At 46.3% G+C, this 21,684-nt stretch overlaps 1 protein-coding gene across 4 annotated transcripts in view; it reads right to left on the bottom strand.

Annotated features, from left to right (window-relative positions):
• VEPH1 (ventricular zone expressed PH domain containing 1) overlaps positions 1–21,684 on the bottom strand; it is a 222,840-nt gene that overhangs the window by 115,833 nt on the left and 85,323 nt on the right. For 3 of the 4 annotated variants that reach the window (XM_077864580.1, XM_077864579.1, XM_077864581.1), the window contains one exon: positions 12,357–12,577. In XM_077864580.1, the coding sequence (XP_077720706.1) occupies positions 12,357–12,577 (221 nt within the window). Of the gene's footprint in view, positions 1–9,742; positions 10,285–12,356; positions 12,578–21,684 lie in introns of those variants that run through there. The other variant, XM_077864583.1, reaches the window with a different exon arrangement.

Raw genomic sequence — 21,684 nt, 5'->3', positions numbered from 1 at the left:
CACTGAAGCTCCTAACAGGTAACATGCTGCTCAACAGATGTTAGATTTTATTCTTAGTATTATTATTAATTTAAATAATAATAATAATAATTATTTTTATTATTCCTTTGGAAACTTCATTAGCCCTGTCTGTCTTGTGTTAATATATAAAGAAAACATCAGTGGTCTAGCCACAGGCAGAGCAATATTCCATATCCTGGAGGGAACTAAGGTGCCCTGGAGGATGCCGTGGCCAGACTTTAGGAGAGGACACTCCGCTCCCTTTCCCTGCCCTGTGTCTGGTTATGAAGCCATCCCGAGTGAGTCAGCCCCCCCAGAAGTTGGGAGCCTGCCTTCGGTCATTCTCAGATTGCCTGGGAACACCCCTCAGAGGGGATCTGGGTGCAGGAGAGGTCATGGCCTATCCCTACACCCCCACTGATCCCAAGAGGGGCAAGTCAGGTAGATACCTCTAGGGTACAGCTGCCTCGTAAGATACAGGATGCTCAACCAAATTTGAATTTCAGATCAACAACAATTTTTTTTTTTTTTTTAGTATAGCTCTACCCTTAGTGGGATACACCATAAGTGTATTATACTAAACTAGACTGATTATACTAAAAAATTATTTGTTCTTGACCTGAGATTCAACTGGGTGCCCATACCTCTGTTTGTTAAACCCTACCCTGGGGTAATGGGGTAAATCCCTGCTGCTCAGTGGGTGGGGACCTGCCCCGTTCATCTTTATTCCCTTGTACCTGGCACAGTGCTGGACACACACAGGTACCTGATGTGTTTGTGGAAGTGCACTCACACCACCTTGGTTTCTAAAGCTAGCCTGCTCTCTGGGCCCCCAAAACCTCCTGAGTTCTACCAGAAGCCCATGAGGCACTGGACACTTCTCCTGGCCCGTAGGGGGTAGGGAGCGGGGTGGGTGTCATTTGGTAAATATCAAATGTAGAGAAGCAGGGGGCAAGGGGAGGAGGAAAATGAAGGGTTTGCAAAAGGCCGAATAAGAAGGGTGAAGACATGACAATAAAACGTCTGGGCCAGAGAAGCTTCCCTACATGAAGCTGATGAGCATTTCCAATACGTAGGATTCTCACCACAAAGTCGTTCTCTTCTGACACAGTCTTCCTTGTGTTTATGATTTGGAGATTCATGTAACACAGAAGTCAGGGGGCAGGGGTGGTGATGAAGACTCACCAAGGCAGCCAGAGCCACAAGATGGGTCAAAGGGAACTTTTTGTCACTGGGCATCGATCCACCCGGGTTTTGTTACAGAATTTTGCTGGCAGGGAGTTAGAAGAAGCCTTGGGTCTAGCAGGGTCGAAAGACCAGGAAATGGTAGACGGAAGTTTGAGTTTATACGAAACATTCATGGCTCCTTCGCTCGTCCTAGTTTTTAAATTTGGTTTAAGAAGACAGGAGAGAATTTGTTCAAAACCAAAAAAAAAAAAAAAAAAAAACCAAAAAAAAAACCAAAAAAAAACAAAAAAAACCCCACCTTTTCTGGGAATCAACTCTGTTTTCCTTGGAGAGTAAGGACATGCATCACAAACCCAAAAGCACTGGTGGAACCATTGGTCCTGCGTATGTTTACTTGTGGGGGGTGGAGTTGGGGGCCAGTGGGTTGGGCCCAGGCAAGGGGGTTGTTATTTCTCTTCCATTTGTCACTTCTAACTCCAGAGGTAGTTTTACAGAAATCTTTGTCAGAGTTCTGTAATCCCCTAAATATTAACTTGGCTTTAACTCAACACGCCACATTTAAGAGGCTCAGATGATTTCCAGTCTGAACAGTTTCTGGTCTTGCTGCCAAAGTAAAGTTTTCAGAAGTACCTCGAGGGATGCTCAGGGGGAGGCCCAATTACCTCCCTCTTGTGTGAGCAGGACTCCCCTTGGAAACAAATCAGGCCTTGGGCAGCTCGCTCGCTGCTCTTGCTGAGCCTGAGGATGAGACTATGAGGTTGGTTGGGGTGGAGAGACCGGCAGCCTCTCTTCCTGGCTCCTCAAGTCAAGGAAAAATAATAAAGTCTGACCACCTCGGCTTACGATCCCGCGTCCAGAATGCGTACGTCCTCCGGCAAGGTTAAGGGTGTTGGAGAGAAGTAGGAGAACATGAGGGACCAGATCCACGTTGGGCCCTAAATTCTTAGGATGCTCTAATCCTTCCGCTTCAGCAATTTCTCGGCTCATCGGTCATTGTAGGAACGACGGAGGATCGCGAGCCCCACGGCACTGTCACCTGTTTTGCGACTGTCGGAAGTAAGCAGCGCTGGAACAGCCCTACTCAAATACCAAGGGAAAGGAGGACGGGACGTCGGGGCCTGGGTAGTCCCTTCTGCCTCTGAGAGGCCAGTAGACGCCCTGTTCCAGGGACCAGTCCTGCCGCTGGTACAACTTTGCCTAAAATGAAATAACTTGACGGTGCGCTTCATTCACACAAGGTTTTTTAAAGGGTTCTCAAAAGAGATGGTTGTGGGGAGATGAACCGACCGTAGTCTTACAGGGAAGGTTTGTGACTCTCATCCCCTGGTTACGGGTAATGTGGTAAATCTCTTTATAGAGCTGAGTCTCATTTTTGTCATACAAAAATGGGATTCTTGGGCAGCCCGGGTGGCTCAGCAGGTTTAGCACCGCCTTCGGCCCAGGGCGTGATCCTGGAGACCCGGGATCGAGTCCCACGTCGGGCCCTGCATGGAGCCTGCTTCTCCCTCTGCCTGGGTCTCATGAATGAATAAATAAATAAGTCTTTAAAAAAACAATGGGATTCGCGAGAGGGTGTCCTCCGACGGCCGAAGGCGTTATATCATGGACTTGACGGTGTGGCCCGCACAGAATGGCCATGAAAAAGTCAAATGGTAAAAGCCGGGGGGCTGCTGCCCAGCCTGGCCGCGTGACACCGAAAGGCGGCAGCAGCCTGCATGGATGATGCAAACCTGGAAGGAGCTGCTTCCGCTCAGAGCCACGGGGACAGGAGCTTCTACCCCTGTAGCTCCCTGGGGAGTACGGGCTGCAGGGTAGCGCCCCTCACTACTGCGGTGCAGAAATACCTTGAAAATCAATCAATCAATCAATCAATCAATCAATCAATCAATCTGTTCCAGAAGCACAAACTGAGCGACTGCAGACCAAGAGAACTCCCTGCAGTTAGAATAAAAGCCAGGAGCCCTCGCAGGAGGGGACTGTCGGCGGGAGCGGAGCGGGACACGGGGAAGGATGAGCAAACCGTGCAAAGCACCTGCCCCCCACAGTGGACTCGCGGGGCCGCGGAGTCCTGGGAGGCGGCTGTTGCAGACCCAGCTCCGAGCCACCGAACCCAACACGGTCCGCAGGTGCTCAGGCTGAGAAGGAACAGAGCCCGGGAGGGGGCGGGAGGGCCTTCCCCGTCGCCCCCAAGCCCTGAGGTCCTCACCTGAGGCCCAGGTACAGGCGCTGTGCGTTTAGCCAGGCCGGTGGTGCAGGCGCCCCTGGATGTGGGGCCCAGAGCCTGGGACCAGGGTGGGCAGCGGCCTTAACGGGAGGTGCGGGACCCTCACACCTTGTCACCTGGTTGCGGCACAGGGGACTGACACACTCGGTAAACCACGAGGGAGGTGAAGATGGAAGGTGGTGGCGTCATCAGAACACTTCGAATCGCGGGTAAGGACCCTAAAAGCCACACGCTCCCCTTTTTCTGGGCCAACATCACCAGCTGGGGCCACGTGTAGGGAACAGGATCCCAGAGGGGGTCCTCCCTGGAAACCCAACCGTGGGGCCTGGAGGGGAAAGGCGGGGAGCCCCGGCCAGTGGCCCCTCAGGAGGAAATGCTTAGGTTCTCCTTAGTGGGTGCTCCCGGCCCAAGGCCCCAGGCCAGAGAGCCCGTACCCCACCTCTCCGGGTTGAAACGTGCAGCGAGACACGGGTGGATGTCGTGGGTCAGAACGCCCCGGCACGGAGCTGGGGACATGGGCCTTCTCGAAAGGCTGCGGCTCGATCCCCTGGACCCAGGAGGCAGCCTCTGCGCCCGGGAGGCCGAGCCTGGGCCTCCACCCGACCCCAGGCCCTGGCCACCCTGCTGCTTGTCCCCGCGGGGCCTCGGCCCGGCCCAGGTGTCGCTCAGTCTCTCACCCGTTGGGCCTCCTTCTTGAGGCCCCAGGAGGGTTTGGGGCCGAGGTGTCCGTGGGTCAGGAGGCTCCTGAGGCCCAGCCCAGCCGAGGTGGCCCCGCTCTCTGGCGGTGCAGACCCTGCGGGCGGGGGGCAAGTCCCGCCTTAGCCAGGACGCTGTGGGCACCGGAGAGCAGGTGGCCCGGCACGACAGGCCGCCCGGTGTCCCTCTCGGGCCACAAGGACGGCCTCCACCGACCCACAGGAGGCCCACCAGGGCCTGCTCCGGGCCGTGGCCTCCCCAGGCCAGGGTCAGGGCCTGCTCGTGCCACCTGCGAGCCCATGACACCCAGGGTGGCCCTCCTGGAGGGGCCCTTGCACCCCTGGGTCTCCGAGGAGCATCCTGCGGGCACAGGCGCCACAACAGGGGGCCCGCGGTCATCGGGCCACCTTCACGGAGGGCGGCACCCCGTTCACCAGCCTGCACAGGTGTTCACGGAAGGGCAGGACCAGAGAACTCAGGGGTCAGCCAGGACGGACGCCAAGAAGGACCCAGGTGGGGGGGGAGGGTACCTCTCCTGCAAGAGGCCACAGGGGCCGAGGCCTCTCCCTTCTTCTTCCACAAGCGCCCTTTTCCCTTCTCCCCGGCCGCAAGCTGGTGTTTCCTGTCTTGTTTGCAATAAGAAGCCAAGCCGTGGGAGCCTGATGAAAAGCTCTTTTCCCTTTTGTGTGTCTTGTGTTTTTAAACACTTCTGTGTTGCAGGCGAGGAGCCTGGAGACCCTGGCTAGGCCGCAGCTGCGTTGCCCACACCCCTTGGCAGGGCATCTCCAGCCCTCCTGGTCCACCCTCGGGGGGGGGCCCCCCGTGCTCCCCGGGCTCGCTTCATTGTCTCCAAAGAGGATAATGATGTCTCCCACCTCCATCTCTTGCTGATAAGCGAATTCCTGAAATACCTTTAAAGACCTTCGCATCGCCATAAATGCTGCTTTAAGGAAGGACAAATGGTGGAGTAAATGAACAACACATGGCAAATAAATGGTACCACATGTCGGGCTTAATCTCCTCGGTGAGCAGAGGGGCAGAAAAACCCCAAGGCCCTCCCTTCCCTCTGTACGGAGTCACCAAACAGCCACGGCTACTGCCGCAAATAGCTGCTACAACTCACTTTTTATACGAGTGACCAGCGTAGAACTCTCTAGATTGAAGAGATGTCCTTGTTTTTTTTTTTTTTTTTTTTTTTTTTTTTTTAATTAAAACTCTGGTTACCTTGGTGGGGCAAAATTGCATTCAGCTTTCCCTAAGCAGGGGGCAACGCTGACCAGAACATCACATGTTTCTAATTACGATCCCGAATCTCCTCATAGTCCCTGAGCCAACAGTTGCTCTCAAAGAATCAATTCCTCTTTGTATAAACACATCTTGCCTCCCCCTCCCAAAAAAAGTGGGAACTCTTAGGAGCGTTTTTAAGACTCTATTTTCCTTCCATGGAGCATAGGCTGTGGATATGAGCTGTCTCGAGTCTGGGGGAGGCCAGAGGGGCAGCCAGGGAGACCCCTAACCCTTGAGGGCAGGACTGTGGGTGCAGAGGGGTGGAAAGGCAGGATGGATGTAGGAGCTCAGGGGAGAGAAGGCCGCAGCCGGCAGGGGTCGGTGGGGAACACCTCAGAATGGAGACTTCGAGAAGGGAAGCCTTCAAAGGGAAAAGAGGGAGGAGGACGGCGTTCTAGAAGACAGGGATAAGGCTTAGGGAGGTATCGCTTTGGGGAGGAGAAGGCGAAAGGGACCCTTGACATTTCTGCAAGCTTCCTTTGTATCGTCCACGCAGTACTGGGAGCACGGAGATCTCGTCCACACTAACATTTGCAGTCTACTGGACTGGACCGAAGGAAGAAACAAAAGGAAATTCTATGAGCCGACGTCGGGGCATTGGCACCATTGCCCCTCCCAGAAGTCCCTTGGACCTAGAGGGCAGTGGGATCGGAGAGAGAATTCTCCTTTATTTGTTATTTATTTGCTTGTTTTTACTGAAGTTCCACTTGCCAACATACAGCGTAACACCCAGTGCCCACCTCGTCACGTGCCCCCCTCCGCGGAGAATTCTCCGTTATTCCCTCCTGCCTACGAGGTTGACCCCATCATACTGGAATGGGAAGCCTCTGTAGTCCTAATACTCATGGGAAGACGTCGTCGCTGTGGGGGTTACACCACGCGACACAGTTGGGAGCCGTTGGCACGACGTCTACCGAGCGGTAGGCGCTGGTCACCGGCGTGGTCGGGCCTACAGATGACAGCCCGTTGTGCAAAGTCGTAAAGAGCTTGGCCCCCCCACTCTCTGCAATTTCTGTTATGGACTCAGTACAAAGCCATCACCCTCGACCCCGCGTTGAGGTGGGCCGTGCCTCCAGGGGCTGTGATGCGATCCCCGGGACGTCGAGGTGGGACCTCGGGAACACGAGTAGCAAAAGGTTTGAAAAGGGTCTTTGCGGGCCGTGTTGCGTGGCTACACATTAGGGCCACGCGCCGACCCAAATCCCTGGGTCTCCCTTCGCGATGCATTTCTTTGATGTTTATGGCATGAAATTTAGGATGAACCACAACTGTGGGGCCACTCCAGGGAGGACAGATTTCCTGGCGTCGTTCCTTATGAACATAACCTGCTCACTCTGTCTTCCCTTCCTCCTCCCTGACATACTGTGGTTCCACTGTCTTCTCTCCACCGTGTCATCTCTTGCCATTTATACCAAAATCAGGTTTATACCTCCCCTTTTGTTTTGACCAAAATTTACCTTTCATTCTCCCCCACCCCCACCTCCGGGCTTGATTCTTAAAAACAAAGAATTAAACACGAAATCTCGCCGCTACTACCACCGTTACCACCAAAACAACCAAGAACATACCACCCACTTACCCAAGCCAGAGGTTCGGGAAAGCTTAAACCACATGCTTTGTGCTAAAACTTTTCTTAAAAGCAACTCCACACCCGCCCCCTCCATGACTTGATGGCTTTGGCGAGGGTTCAAAAGCTGGATCAGAAGGAGTCGTAAAACCCGACACCCATGTACCCCACCCGGGCCTGGGATTGGGGCTGCGTGCAGGTGCCCTTCCTCCTCGTCCTCTGCTTTCCCTAGGCCCTTTCCCATGACCATCCTTTCTTCCTGTCTCTTCTCATTTCCCTTATTGATCCCCTCAACCCATTTTTTTTTTTCTCTTTTTCTATTAAAGATTTTTATTTATTTGAAAGAGAGAGAAAGAGTGGGGAAGGGCAGCAGGAGAGGGAGCAGCAGGCTCCTTGGCGAGTGCAGAGCCCGACGCGGGGCTCGATCCCAGGACCCCACAATCGTGACCTGAGCCAAAGGCAGATCCTTAACTGACTGAGCCACTCAGGTGCCCCCCCCAACCCCTGTTTCTTTTCACAGTTTCCATCCTCAGCTGCGGCCCGAGCCTAACCACCTGCTAAGACCACCTGTGACAAACTGTCCCCAAATTTGAGGGTGCCTGATTAGCAGTCTCCCTGGAGCCTCATCACGGCAAAGGTGCCTCCTAGTCGGAGGACCCCGTGAATGCTCAGCCAGGAGCCCACCCTCTCCTTCCCCAGCTTCCCTTGGGTCCTGGTTGGCATAAGGTTCAGGGATTAGCGGCTGCCCAGAAGGCTACTTAGGGCTCCCGCGATTTGGAAAGGTATAGCTCTTTCTCCTGATCTTGTCACCTTCCTTTCTAATCCCCAGCTGCCGTTACCTCTTTTTGCTTCTCCAGAATTAGTTTCGGTATCTAAATGCTTTGCTTGGCTGTCCTGTTGTTTAGCTCCTGTTGGCTTATTGTTTAGATACACACATTCTTTTCTAAAACACAGGGACGAGAAAAGCGCAAATGCGTTACCTGGTGCATCTAATAAAACTCACTCAATTAATTCAGAATGGCTTGGCACAAGGAAGGCTCCCGTCTGCTTCAAGTTTTCATTCTCTCTAGGATGCTAATTGTTTTTTCTTCTGATAAACTTGTATTTTTGGCCTGAAGTCTAAAGTCTGGCCTGCTGGGCTATGTCAGATTTGTAAATTAGATGACATCTGTTTTGGATTTTTATCGTCTTTAATTTTCTTTCGAACTCTCTTCATTTATTCATTTCCCCTCTAATTGTAAGGATCACACTTTGCTGGGTGCTTTAGACGAAAGTGTAGACCTTTCTTCTTTGGGGAACACAGATTAAAATGACTGAAGCTAAGTGGTCACAATGAAGGCTATTCAGGAAAAAGATGTTGGGAGAGAAGCCTTAGCAACCCTCCCAGAGAGGATGAACGGCTAATACAAAAGGCTGGCTGTCTACACCAGCATCTTGAGGTTCCCACTGAATAATTACAGTCAATTAGGAGATTGACAGTGAGTGTTGAACACTGGCAAAGTGAGTATTTTGAATTGAGAAATGTTGACGAAGTAGGGATGGTGGTGCTGGTGGCGGTACGTGAGGGGAGTGGTGACATTTTTATCGCTTCACGTTTGACTTCTCTCTCTGTGTATGTGTTTTCCCCAGAAAAATAATAAAAGGAGGAGAAACTTAAATGCATTCTCATGCCTACAGATTCATATTTTATTTTATTATTTTATTTTATTTTATTTTATTTTATTTTATTTTCGGATTAATATTTTAATAGTAAAATCTTATTTTTTCCTCCTAGGTACGTAGCTCCTAAATTCTTCTTTTTCGTGGGGGAAATTGTTCGTTGCTAACTAGATTGGGCCTCCTTATTAAGGATCCGTTTTCTTGTTAGAATGCCCAACGCAACACCCTTGTGTAACATGTTTTTCCCTTATGCAAATATTTTTCTCATATATGCTCTTGCAGATGCCAAATGGCCTCTTGCAACTTTGCACTTGTACAGGCGATAGAGAGCGTGCAGGACACCGGCCAGAACACGTGCCTAAGCTTTCACATCTGATACACATGCCGCTCCTCGCTGGAGGAAGAAATAAGCAGGCTGGCCATGCACAGGATACAAAACGGCTGCCCCAGACACCTGCGGCAGAGGCTCTAGACCAAGTGGCTAAGACCACATCATGAAAATCGGTCAACAGTGACTTCGTACTTGCACACAAGTGACAAATCACCCCTTCATGACGCTGGCCTTGGGTTTCTCGGATACTGCTGTGTTTGGGCTGTTGCTAGGCAGGTCATGGGTCTGTGAGAAGGCTGTTTTTGAATACCATACGTATATGGCAGTAGTTCTCAACTGTGAGCGACTTTTGTCTCTCAGGGGACGTTCGGCAATGTCTGGATACATTTTTGGTTGCCACAACCGAGGGGGAGGTAGGACCCAGGGATTCTGGCAAATATTCTATAAGGCACAGAAACAGCCCCATAAGCAAGGATTAACTAGCCTAAATTTCAATGGTACCAACATTAGAAACCCTGAGCTATAGGCCTTTATATATATTGAGCCATCCAACAACAGATTAGAACTACGGTGTGTATGTTTTTTTTTTTTTTTTTTTTTTTTTATTTATGATAGAGAGAGAGAGAGAGAGAGAGGCAGAGACACAGGCAGAGGGAGAAGCAGGCTCCATGCACCGGGAGCCTGATGTGGGATTCGATCCCGGGTCTCCAGGATCGCGCCCTGGGCCAAAGGCAGGCGCCAAACCGCTGCGCCACCCAGGGATCCCTGTATGTTTTTTTTTTAATAATAAATTTATTTTTTATTGGTGTTCAATTTGCCAACATACAGTAAAACTACGGTGTTGAGAGAAAAAAGGGCACTTGTGAGCAGTCCTCTTTGGGTGAGTAGCTATTGTTGATTTTGATGACCCTATTGGTTAGATAATATTCTCTGTGCGTAGTGGACTAAGACATGCTGCCATTTGGGCTCCCCTCCCGCTCCTCTTTTCATGGTTATTAGCATCATCTTCCACGAGCATTCAGTCGCTCAAACTATGCGTCTCTGGGTCTTATCCACAATCGTCCCCTTCTTCTCACCCTACCTCCTGTCGGTGATCAGCAACCCATAACTTTGTGCTCTCCTCATTGAAATGACATATCCTGACTTCTTGGGTCCTCCGCTCCTGATTTAGCCCAGCACCCCTCACAGTTGAAAGAGCCTGTTGTCAAGGATCCAATGATAGAAACTATCGGGTCGCTCTCTTGCCATCCTGCTGCTCCGGCCACATCTACTCAGTGCTCTGTCCTTAGCCTCTTCCTCGTTTACCTGGTCCTCCAGCGAAGACTGAAGTGCCTATCCGGTAAGTACTCTGTTAGGAGCTGTGACCATTCCCTGGATTAAAATCTTAATCTTTCCAAGGCTACCTATTGCTTAAGAGACAAACCCCTCACTTCCTGACCCAGCATGTAAAAGCCTCTGATAATCTGTCTCTGCCCCAACATTTTGGCTTACTCCGCCACCCTGCCCTGAGGCACTTGCTCCAACCACAGGGAATCGATTGCTTTTCCTTAGTTTGGGTCGTACACTCTCAACCCCTCTGACTTTGCACCTGCTGTTCTCTCTATTTGAAGCATCCTTTCTACCCTTATCTGAAGAGCTCTCATTCATCCTCTGCAGCTTACTCTAGTACCTAGAGAAATGCCTGGCCCGTGAAGCTGCTCAATAAATATGGGATGAACTTAAATTTCACCCTCTCTGTAAAACATGCTATAATTTCCTGGCTGTTGGTACATCTCTCATGCTCCACAGCCGTTGTATGCACGTCTACCAAAACCCCTTCACATACCTGACTGTGAGTCCCTTGAGGGCAGGGATGGTATCTTAGGTCCCTTGGAACCTCCAGACTCTGTGCCAAGCTGGACATAAAGTGGACCCTGATGATTAAATGTTCACTGTTTTGTCCAGATGGCTTCTTATGTTCTGGGAATCCTTAACACACCCTGGAAATGGTATGCACCATTTGATATCCCCAAAACTCACAAAATCTGACACTAGTCTCAAATGGGCTCTGCCCCTTCTCTAGAACTGAACACCCCGCAGTGCACAGTGTGAAGATAAGGTTTCAGTCTGTCCTCTGTCACCTAGTCACTGTTTCACCTTGGGAAGACATTTAACTCACCTCGGCCCCTGTATTCTTACTTTGGTAAAATGGGAATAATGACACCTGCCTTTCTTACCTTGTGGAGTGGTCATGAGGATCAAGTGAGAGCACATATTTGAAATTGTTTTTTGACTTCTAAGAGTTATAAAACTTTCCAAGTGCTTCCCTATTCAAAATACAGCAAAATAAGATAGAACCCGTCCCTCAGTCTTGCATGATCTTTATTTTTTTTAAACAAAGTTCTGCCACAAACTTTGGCCAGTTTGAGGTACTGTATCCACTCTCTCCCTTCAACCCCAGGTATTGTTTTCTTCCCAGCCATACCACTTCCAGTTCATTCACCACAACCTTCAGTAGTTTCCCTATGGCAATACCCACGGACACTCTTCTGGCCTTCCCTCACTGGACTTGGCATCAGCCTGCCTCTTCCTGAGACATTCTCTCTACTGGAATCAGAGTGAGTTTCCTGAAACATGGATTCTAATAATACTTTGTCATGTACGAACCCCTACGCGACTCTTCAGAGCCTATAGAGTAAATTCCAGATTCCTTGGGAAGGTGTCAAGCCCACCGTCATGTGGTCCCTGCCTACTGCCTCACTGGCATTACCTAGTGTTGCTCTCCTTCTAACACACACCCTACCCATATAAAATGACGTCTGTTTCTAGAAAGTGTTGTGCTCTTTCACTGCTGCCCAGAAGGGAGCCTAGGATTTGGTTCAAAATATCATCTCTTCTGAGAACCTTCCCTGATCTAAGTCTCCTATTCCTCTTCATTCCATGCAGAAATAGATATCCCTACCTCTATATTCCCAGACTCCTCGGCAGGATCTTGATTAAGCATGACTTTCACACTCTTCTCTAATTACCCACTCAAGTAATTTATTGCCTCTATTAGACAGTGGGCTCTTTGGGTACAAGGAATATGTTTTTTCTCCCTCTCTATGTCTAGCTGCTAGCAGAATTCCTGATACAGAGTAAGCAATTGCTAAGCGCTTGTTGACTAAATAAGTGAGGGATATAAGCATGATTTGTACCACTTCTTATTCCTTTATCACATTTTGTGCACTTTTTAGAAATTTTTTGGTTACATTCTGGATTTCACTGATTTAGAAAAAATTCTGGCAAATGCCATAATTTATTCTGAGGTTACTCTGCACTGAGATAGTGGGTTTGGTTTTCTTTGGGGAGTTGAGTGCCTACTGTCTGCACTACACCTCCATGGGTTTATGACACCCCTGAGGTACACAGGAACTCCTGCTTACCTGCTGCTCCTGGCCTTGGCAGTTTCCAGTTGTTGGGTTAGGAGCCTGGCAACAGTGGTGAAGCTGTTGCTCATGCGGAAGATATCTCTGCTTTGAGGGCCCAGGATGGAGGAGAAAGTATCGGTGATGCTCTTGATCTCCAGCAGGAGAATATGATGAAACGAATGTTCCATGTTGGCCAACTGACTCACCAGGAATGGCAGGCAGCTTCTGGCTCTCTCCTGACAAGAACGATGAAAAACAGTGTGCACTGTTGGTGGGAACGTAAATTGGTGCAGCCACAATGGGAAACAGTATGGAGGTTCCTCAAGAAATGAAAAAATATAACTACCATATGGCCAGCAATCCTACTTAGAGATATTTATCCAAAGGGAACAAAATCATCCCAAAGAGATTTCTTCACTGCCATGTTCATAGTGGCATTGTTCATACTAGCCAAGACATGGAAACTGCCAATGTGTCCATAAAAGGATGAATGGACAAAGAAAATGTAGTATTCCATTAGAATACTACTCATCCACAATTATGTCACAAAAAAAGAGAAGGAAATCTTGTCGTTTGCAACAACATGGATGAACCTAGAGGATTAAGCTAAGTGAAATGAGCCAGACAGAGAAAGATAAGTACCTTGTGGTATCATCTATATGTGGAAACTAAAAAAAAAAAAAAAGTTAAAGTTGATCTCATATAAACAGGGACTAGGGGACAGGGATGGGTGGGAGAAATAAAGAGAGGCTGTGCAAAGGGTACAAGCTTACTGTCAGCTGTAAGTTGCATAAGGCCACGTATAACATGGTGACTATAGTTGATAACACTGTATTGTATGATTGAAATTTGCTGAGAGGAGAACTTAAATGTTCTCGTTTACCTGCAGCACCCCTCCCCATTCGCCCCCACTGCCCAGAAAAGGTAAATATGTGTGGTGATGGATACATCAACCAACTCAATGTAGAGGAATCATCCTGTGATGAATATGTGTATCAAATCACCACATTGTACTTTTTAAATATCTTAAGATTGTACTAGTCAATTACACATCAATTAAAGCTGGAGGGGAACAAAAGAATAATGAAAAACAAAAATCTGTGTTTTAAAAGAAAAACATAGTCCCCTGACCAACAGATGACAATTCTATGGGGAACTGGGAGAGCTGGGGAAAGCTAAATAATGTCTCATTCACGGTCCCTCTGAAATGGCTTGAGAGTTTAACTTTTCTCCTGATTTTTAGAACCTTTTTTTTTTTTTAAATGAAAACCTTTCCCCCATTATTCCTTTCTTAAAAATACACAGTCTCATATGCCTATCTTGTCAGGTCATAACCTCTCAACTACCATTAGAGATCTGACCCCAGGCATCTACTCTTCCCAATTTTGTGTCCTCCTCAGGCCAGTCTCCATGACTATGACTCAATAACTCTGCCTGCAAGGATGCGGCTGGTCAGTGGCCCCCTTGATCCATCCTTCTGTCAGACAGGGCCATGGTGTGCAAGGTTTACCTCCTCTCCACAGGGTATTCTCACTTGTTTCTTCGTTTTAAGCATCATTCAACATGTTACAGATTCCATGTGCCTGGTCAAGTGAGTGGACCATATTATCTACCTTTGACCAAGTTAATGCTCACAAGTAGGTTAAATAGGTTCCTTCAGAGAAATGGAAGATAAAGGACAATATGAACAATGCAGGCATGAATGAGTAACAAGTAAACGTCTAGATATAGGTCTCCTATATCTATATCTTCATGAGCCAGGAGGCACCATGATTTCATCCAACATGACTGGAAGTTAGCCAAAAATTCAAAATTATCAAAGGATAATTGGACCATGCCCAATATAAATAATGATCTGTATGCAATATAAATAATGATATACAATTAATAAAGATAATTTAAAATATTGCTTATTTCATCTTTAATTCTTCCTTTAGAATCCTATTTTTTAAATGTATTTAAAAACTGTTCATTATGGTAATGTAGTAGAATATACATATAATTATAAATAAATATATGCTAGATGTTGATGTTCAAAATCATTTTGATGGATAGGTGTATAGGTCTAAATTACTTTTCTAGCTAGATATTCCCTTTGACCCGTTGTAGCACTTGAAGCCCTAATTTCTTTCCAGACATAACTCCCACCCTATCTCCTCCATAAAGCCATTCCTAATGACCTTTGCGGTCCAAATTTTCATTGCATTATAGACTTTTAAAAAGTCTCATGAGTACTTGATTGCATTTGATCATTTGTGTATTCATGCTTTAATTTAATCACCAGGTAGGTATCGCATCCCTAAAACATGCTTGTGCTAGATTCTAGATGACAAAGGTGAATAAGAGGTGGACTCTGCCTCGGAGGGACTTGCAATCCCCCCTTTCCATTCATAATTCCCTAATGGTTATGTATACCAGTCGAGTCTCCTGAAGGGGTTATTTCTCAACATCAATCACCAGCCTGGCAGAGAATTGAGCCTGTAGAGTCTACACCCAGCGTATGAATCTTGATTCACTAATTTAAATGAAACTTATATGCCAAAATATGACTTTACAAATAAAATATGTAGTTGCAAAGGAATTTTGTGCTTTACAAGAAATATTTATTACTGAACAGATTTAAGCAGTGAAGTTCCCTAGTCTTTAATACTTAACTAGGTTTTCAAAGATTTCATGTGCAATTGTACTGGAACACATCTCTTGGGGATCTGGAGGCAGCTGCCAATCAATCCCTTCATAATTATTTTTAAAGAACCACTAAGTCAAAGTGCTCCATCTGGGTGTATGGGAAGAGGTTCACTTTGTGAGCGAGACATCTAATTGAAGAGACATTTATTCATTGAGGGGTGAGAATATTAGAAGACTAAAAAATAGAGACCATTGGAACAAGTTCCTGACAGCTCACTTTATATTTTGGCTCCTACAGTTGGCAGGTTGCAGAGTGACAGTTAAATGCTCTGGAGTCTAATAGGTTTTTTTGTAAAACATAGATGCTTTCATTCATGCAAGGTCTCCATGTGTGACTTCACAGTATGCAAGGCATCACAGGGACATTTCCCATTCCCTGTTTGAAAGCAAAAGCTGAATGTGGGGGTCCCTACCCTGTGCCAGGCTCTGTTTCAGAAGCCAGGAACACGTTACTGAAGGAAAAGGATAAAAGCCTCCGGCATCGCAATGCGGTGAGCAGATAGTAAACAAAATACTTATATAAAACATATAATGTGTTGGATGACGAAATACGCCTCAAAGAAAAACGTAGCGGGTTGGGGTGTCCCATGGGGGGGCGTCAACATTAAATAGTGTGGGGCAGTCAGATCTCACAGAGACAGTGATGCTCCGATTTAACTGGGTTTTAGAGTCTACACTCGACATTCTCAGTGGCCACAGAAAACAATTACAGTAGAACTTGTCCTGCTGGATACAGGGAGATGGAAGATATGAGAACATAATGTCAAATTTCAAGTCCCTTCCTTCCTCACCTTCAGAATCAGGTTCATTTTTAGCATTTTTTTCAAGCTATGTCACAAATATTTCATTTGCTTATCCAAGAAGTGTCCCTATGGTTTTATTAAGGATTCTTCTCACTATAAAACTCAGACAGCCCATTCTTTAAAGCCTGTGTCTTCCTAAAGGTGAGAGTGACTGAATGGGTATCTGTTGAAACCAACACAATCCTGGCTGATTTTCTGGCAGCCAAACTGAGCTGAAGGGAAAATTCATCACAGTGCGGGAACAAGAAAAATTATAACTGCTCTGGAGCTAACATATGAAACCAAGCCAACCCCACATCGTTTGTTTTGAAACCTTGGAGCACGTCCATGTACCTTACGGGGGTAACAGATGTGATTTTGGATTAGAAAGTGTGGTGTTAGGGTAAGAAGGGGGTTAGGAGATTCTGATTTCTTTCTCGGCTCCGCGATATTTTCTCTCTGGGGAGCCAGTGATTTCATTTTTTCTGCTTTCCATCACTCCGCTGGGGGTAAGGTCAGCAGCACCTGTATGTCCTAATTGCAGGCCTGACCTCATCTCTTCTGACAAATTATTTATTGTAAAAATAATAATAGCTGACCCACAGAGTACACTTAATCTAAGTGCCAAGCCTATTCTACACACTTTTTATGTGTTTATTCATGTAATCCTCTCAATAATACTCCGAGGTGAGTACTGTGATCACTGCTATTTTATAAGGAAGAAACTGAGGCACAAATAGAAGACTAACTTGCCTAAGGTCACACATGCCTTTCGTCTCTAAAGCTGTGTAGTCACTGGAGATACCTGCAGTCCCTCCCATCAAAAAACCCAAACCCACCCACACACATATTTTTGTACTTTTTGTTTCTACATCGTGTTTTACATCACTTCGTTATTTTTGATTTGGTGATATAACCATCATAAATACTCAGTGAATATAAAATAAGGCAGCAGATCTCAAACTTTTTGGTCTCTGAACCTCCTTACTCAGTTAAAAATGATAAAAGACCCCAAAGAATTTTTGTTTATCTGAGTTATAGCTACTCAAATATGCCATATATTGTCACATATATTAAGTTGAAACTGAAAAATTAAAAAAAAAAAAGTGTCTCGCGACAGACACTTTGGGTCGTCACAGCTGGGGAATGGGAGAAAGGGCTGGTAGTATGGAGTGAGTGGAGGCCGGAGAAGCTGATAAACATCCAACAAGGCACAGGACGGCCCCCCACAACCAAGAGTTGTCTGGCTCAAAATGTCAATGGTGCCAAAGCTAAGAAACCCAGAGTTAAGTAAAATTGGCTTTTGTTTGCTTTTTCCTGCAAATGTGTGGCGGGAAAGGACACAGAGTGCATTGTGGGGCCATTGTCTGGATGGGCGCTGAGGCATTAGCTTTAGCCACCGTCGCTTCCGTCCTTCCAGCACCAATGCCAACGCAACGCAAAAGGTCAATGATGTGTGAGTGTTACTGTGAAAATAACTTTGACCTCACAGACCCCCTGAGGGATCACACTGAGAACTGATGAACTAGGGTTGAGGGTCAGCACGCTTTTTCTGTAAAGGACCTGATAGTAAATATTTTTGGCTTTAGGGGCCATATGATCTCCATCGTGGGAAAACAGCCACAGGCAACAAGTAAACGAACGGGCCTGGTTAGACTTGGCCACAGGCACTAATCTGCTGAACCCTGAGCTGGATCATGTGCTTACAAAATTGCCTTGGCCATACCATTCATTTTTTATCAGTTATTCATTTTTGTTTTAAAAATACTGCTACTCCCATCCCATAAAGCTCCTCTGGTATTCTTTGTCAGGATAAGAGAATGCAACTCAGAAAGTGGCCAAAAATGAAAATGTGGGTGCCCGCGAAGATGCCGATCGTTTCCCTCTATTAAGCACCCCCCGTGTGCCAGGTCCTCGGCACGTGCTGCCTCCATCCGCACAACAGATCTTGCACAGGGGCTCTCTGGGATGAGGATTCTGATGACAAGAGGGCTAATCACCTGACCGACGTTACCCAGGTAAGAGGGCCATGGTGGCGGAGCCAGGAGAGAATCAAGAGCCGCCTGATTGCAGAGTTTGAATGTTTCCACTTCACCTGGACTGACAACGATGGTTTGTAATACAGCCCCCGGCCCCGGGCGCCCTAACCGTCCCTGTGTCCCATCTGCTGCAGACCCCACCAGCTGATCATAGTGTTCTCTGCTGAACCTGGAAGCTCCCACACCTTTTCTCAACACCGTCTTCCTTGTGAGTGCTCCTCAGCTCAGGCTGCACACTAGGGGACCTGAGAAGCTTTTTAGAACAATTCTAATGCCCAGCAAGCCCCCCCACGCCCCATTCTTATTTAAATTCATTGTAATGGGTGGAGTCCAGGCATAGGAGTTCTTGAAACCTCCCAGATAATTCCTAATGTGCAGTCAGGGTTGAGAATCACCAGACTGTATAGACACAAATCTCTGAAAAGTTTGTTGATTTAGGAAATGTAGATTAAATCCTAAAATCCACACTTTTTCTCCTCTACCATTTATCAACGTACAAAAAGTCATGGAAAAGAATATATTAAAAAAAAATATTTAGGTGCCTGAATAAAAATATTTAATTTCTTAGGCATCTGTTATTTTTGCTTATTTATTGGGTCATCATTATATTTCTTCACAGCTCAACTGTGAAGTCTGTACACACCGAAGAGACACAAGGGCCATTAAAAATATAGATCAAATGAACTTATTATCAATGCTTTCTCAATAAAGCTTTGCCAGAGAGGCCCCAAGTTTTGCTCATGAACCCTTAGAAGCATGAGCGGGGCCCGGGGCACTTAATGGCTTGGGTATATGTATTTTATGAGTCTCTTTCCTAATAATGGTGGCACTACTAGCTCCAGAACAAGAACTGAAGGATTCCACTGCCCCCTCCCCCAACCCTAATTCTTTGGCTTTGAGAAATTCCAGAGTAGGGGTCTAACTCTTTCCAGTTTGTCCTGGGATTTTCCCAGCTGCAGCATTTGAAAGTCCCTCATCCTGGGACACCACCCCTCAGTCAAAGGCAAATGGGCAAATTGACACAGTTGGTCACCTTATGCTGCAGTCTGTGAGAAGGTGGGAAATTATTTCAGCTCAGAGGGTTCTGTGAGTCTACAGACTTCCGTTGTTGGCGATACAATGATTTATCACTGTATAGACCTCCGTGTGTGTATCTGTGTGTGTCTGTGTATACACACAATTATTATTATTCAAGGTGATTATGTTCTACAAAGTCAGTAGGAACACTGAATTAGCAAATACAGAAGCACCGTTTCTAGGGGAAATATGGGGTGATGTTGTCACAAGCCTCTGGTCGTACATCTTCAACAACTGAGGAGTCCATAGCCTTGTTTCATGTGTGTTAAAGACATCGTACTATGTATCATTAATTCATTTAAATTGAACTCCCAGCCAACAGCACTGTAACCCATGCTTGGGTGAAGCTTATGGTAACACATGCATTTTCTCCATAAGGCACCTCACAGCCTTCTTATACTTGGAAACATTAGCGCTACACTTGTGCGACATTTTAAACAGCAAAATCAATCGCAAGAAACACAAAGATGAGGGAAAATGTGGCACTAAATAGACCGTGAAAAGAACAGACACTTATTTACAGTATAAGAGCTGTAACAAGAGGCAAAGCAGCACCCTGTTCCACCTCACCTGGAAAGCTGTGGGTTGGGTGGCTCAAATTTTTGGCTGTTCTGTGCATGTCTGTGGATGACCTCAGGAACACCTTGAGTATTGATCTGGGGTTACAAACACATCTTACTGGTAGGGGAATTCACAAATATGAAATCAATGAGGAAGATGGAAGGAAGGAAGGCAAAAGGGAAGGAAGGTAGGAAGAAAGGGAGGAAAATGGGTTGTAGGTTGGTAGGAAAATCCATCAATTGATCTCAGATCTTTGTGGATCTCCTATAAAAGGAAATATCTGCTTTTACCTTGGTTGGTCAGAGTTGAAAGACATTTTAAGTTGTTAACACGTGACCTTCCATAAGCCATTGCGGTTATGCCTGGAGAAATGCAAGTTCACCTTTACTAAGGTCAGGCTGAGTTTGGTCTCCAGCACATCTCCCAGCTTGTCTTTCGTTGTACTTTCCACTATCGGCAGATTCTTTTATTGCCTTTAAACTAATTGCAGTTTTCTGTAAGTAGCAAGTCACTACACATCTAAATCCATTTGACCTCCGTTTTTCACCACATATTAATCCTCCTGCCCATTATAGATCGTTTTGTGTATGTGACCCAACTCAGGTGTGCAGATTGAAGACCGCCATTTGCTTTCTGCATACCACTCGGTTTTTTATAGAGGAAGACGAAAATATGGGTAACATTGACCAATTCTGAAATCCTTCTTTCTTGCTTGCTTGCTTCTCCACATAAAAGGGGAAAAAACAATGTTAGAAAAATGCCATTTTAAAACAGGGGGATGGATCCATTTGGTTTGGCATACTGCACCATGGAGTGAATGAGAATCGTAACTCATTTATGAGAAAAAATTTTAATCAGTTGGAATCACTCTGGAGCAGGTAAAGTTGCACTTGCTGACAGTGTATGGTTCTTTGTCCTATTGTACTGGAAGATTTTCCGTATCTCCTACTCTGTTTCCTACTCAGAATTTGAAAATTAACCTTTAAGAAGAAATTCCAAATGTTCTATTCACTGATGAGTTTATAATCCCCCTTTTAGAAAATAAAAAATGTCACAAGAGACCCGTTTGCTTTGGTTTTCTGTTAGATTCAGCTGGTCTGTCTGTCTGAGCAGCGTGTTACATTTCTTCATTCTAGCCCCTGCTCGGTCCCCTCCTGGAGATTCATAGCTGTTTCTGAGATACCTTCGAGCTACAACCTAAATTGTTCCACTGCATAAAATCTCTTGAAAAAAAGGACTCATTAAGTATTTGGCTTTCCAGAAGCTTTCTTTCCTTCATGGAAAATGGAAATGACAAGTAAAAGACCAGCAAAGCAAATAAGAAGAGTACTGGCTGTTCAAATTGTCATTAAATGTGAAAGATTTTCTTTGGATAAGTATTCACAGAGCAAACCCCACTGTCAGGGAACAGAAAGGGGGCAGGACCACATAAGGCCCTCCCCTCCACGCTCATTCGTCCGAGCAGGCCTTGCGGTAGGTACTGTGGTGCTCACAGAGTGGGCTCAGGAGCTCCTTCCTGAGTTTGAAGCTTGGCACTGTGGTGGCCACTCATGGACCTCGGGCAAACGCTCCATGGCTTGGCTTATAAAACAGATTAGTAAGCAGTGCCTGCCCCATCCAATGGCTACGAGGATTCAAGAAGTTAAAAACAAAGCATTCAGAACAATACTTGGCATGTGGAATGCTAAATAAATGTTACCCATTATTTCCTGAGTGTCAAAAATTGTAAATGCAAATGCCGACGTATTTGAATTATCACAAAACCTAAAACAAGCTGTCTCAGAAGCACTGTATGTCCTCGATTTTCCCCAATTAACCCCTTTTGTGAATTGACAAAGGTTTGGAAGTTCTAGAAATGTCCAAAACCCCAGTATCAGCTCAGTATCAGCAAATATGGGCCACTGTATCGTTAACCTACAAAAAAAAGTTGACCTAGAAGTAAAATATGCTCTACATTCTACTGAAAAAGTCTGTTTCCCTTTTTAAAAATGTTACACTCTTAAATAAAAACACTGCATAATTTAAGATTTTCTTAGTGATCTGAACCAAGTTTTAGCTCATTATCTAGAGTTATCTAGATCTTTTTCTCTTGGCAATTATTATCCAGTCTTTTCCAATACTTTCCTGTGTCTAAAGTAAAAATATTTTACTATTTTACCATTTCCAACCCCACAAAAAGTTACTGTTATTGAAGTA

This window comes from Canis aureus, chromosome 22 (assembly GCF_053574225.1).
Source record: "Canis aureus isolate CA01 chromosome 22, VMU_Caureus_v.1.0, whole genome shotgun sequence".
In the NCBI taxonomy this organism is placed as follows: Eukaryota; Metazoa; Chordata; class Mammalia; order Carnivora; family Canidae; genus Canis; species Canis aureus.
Note: the sequence above shows the minus strand (reverse complement) of the source record. Positions and strands in the feature narration are given on the sequence as shown.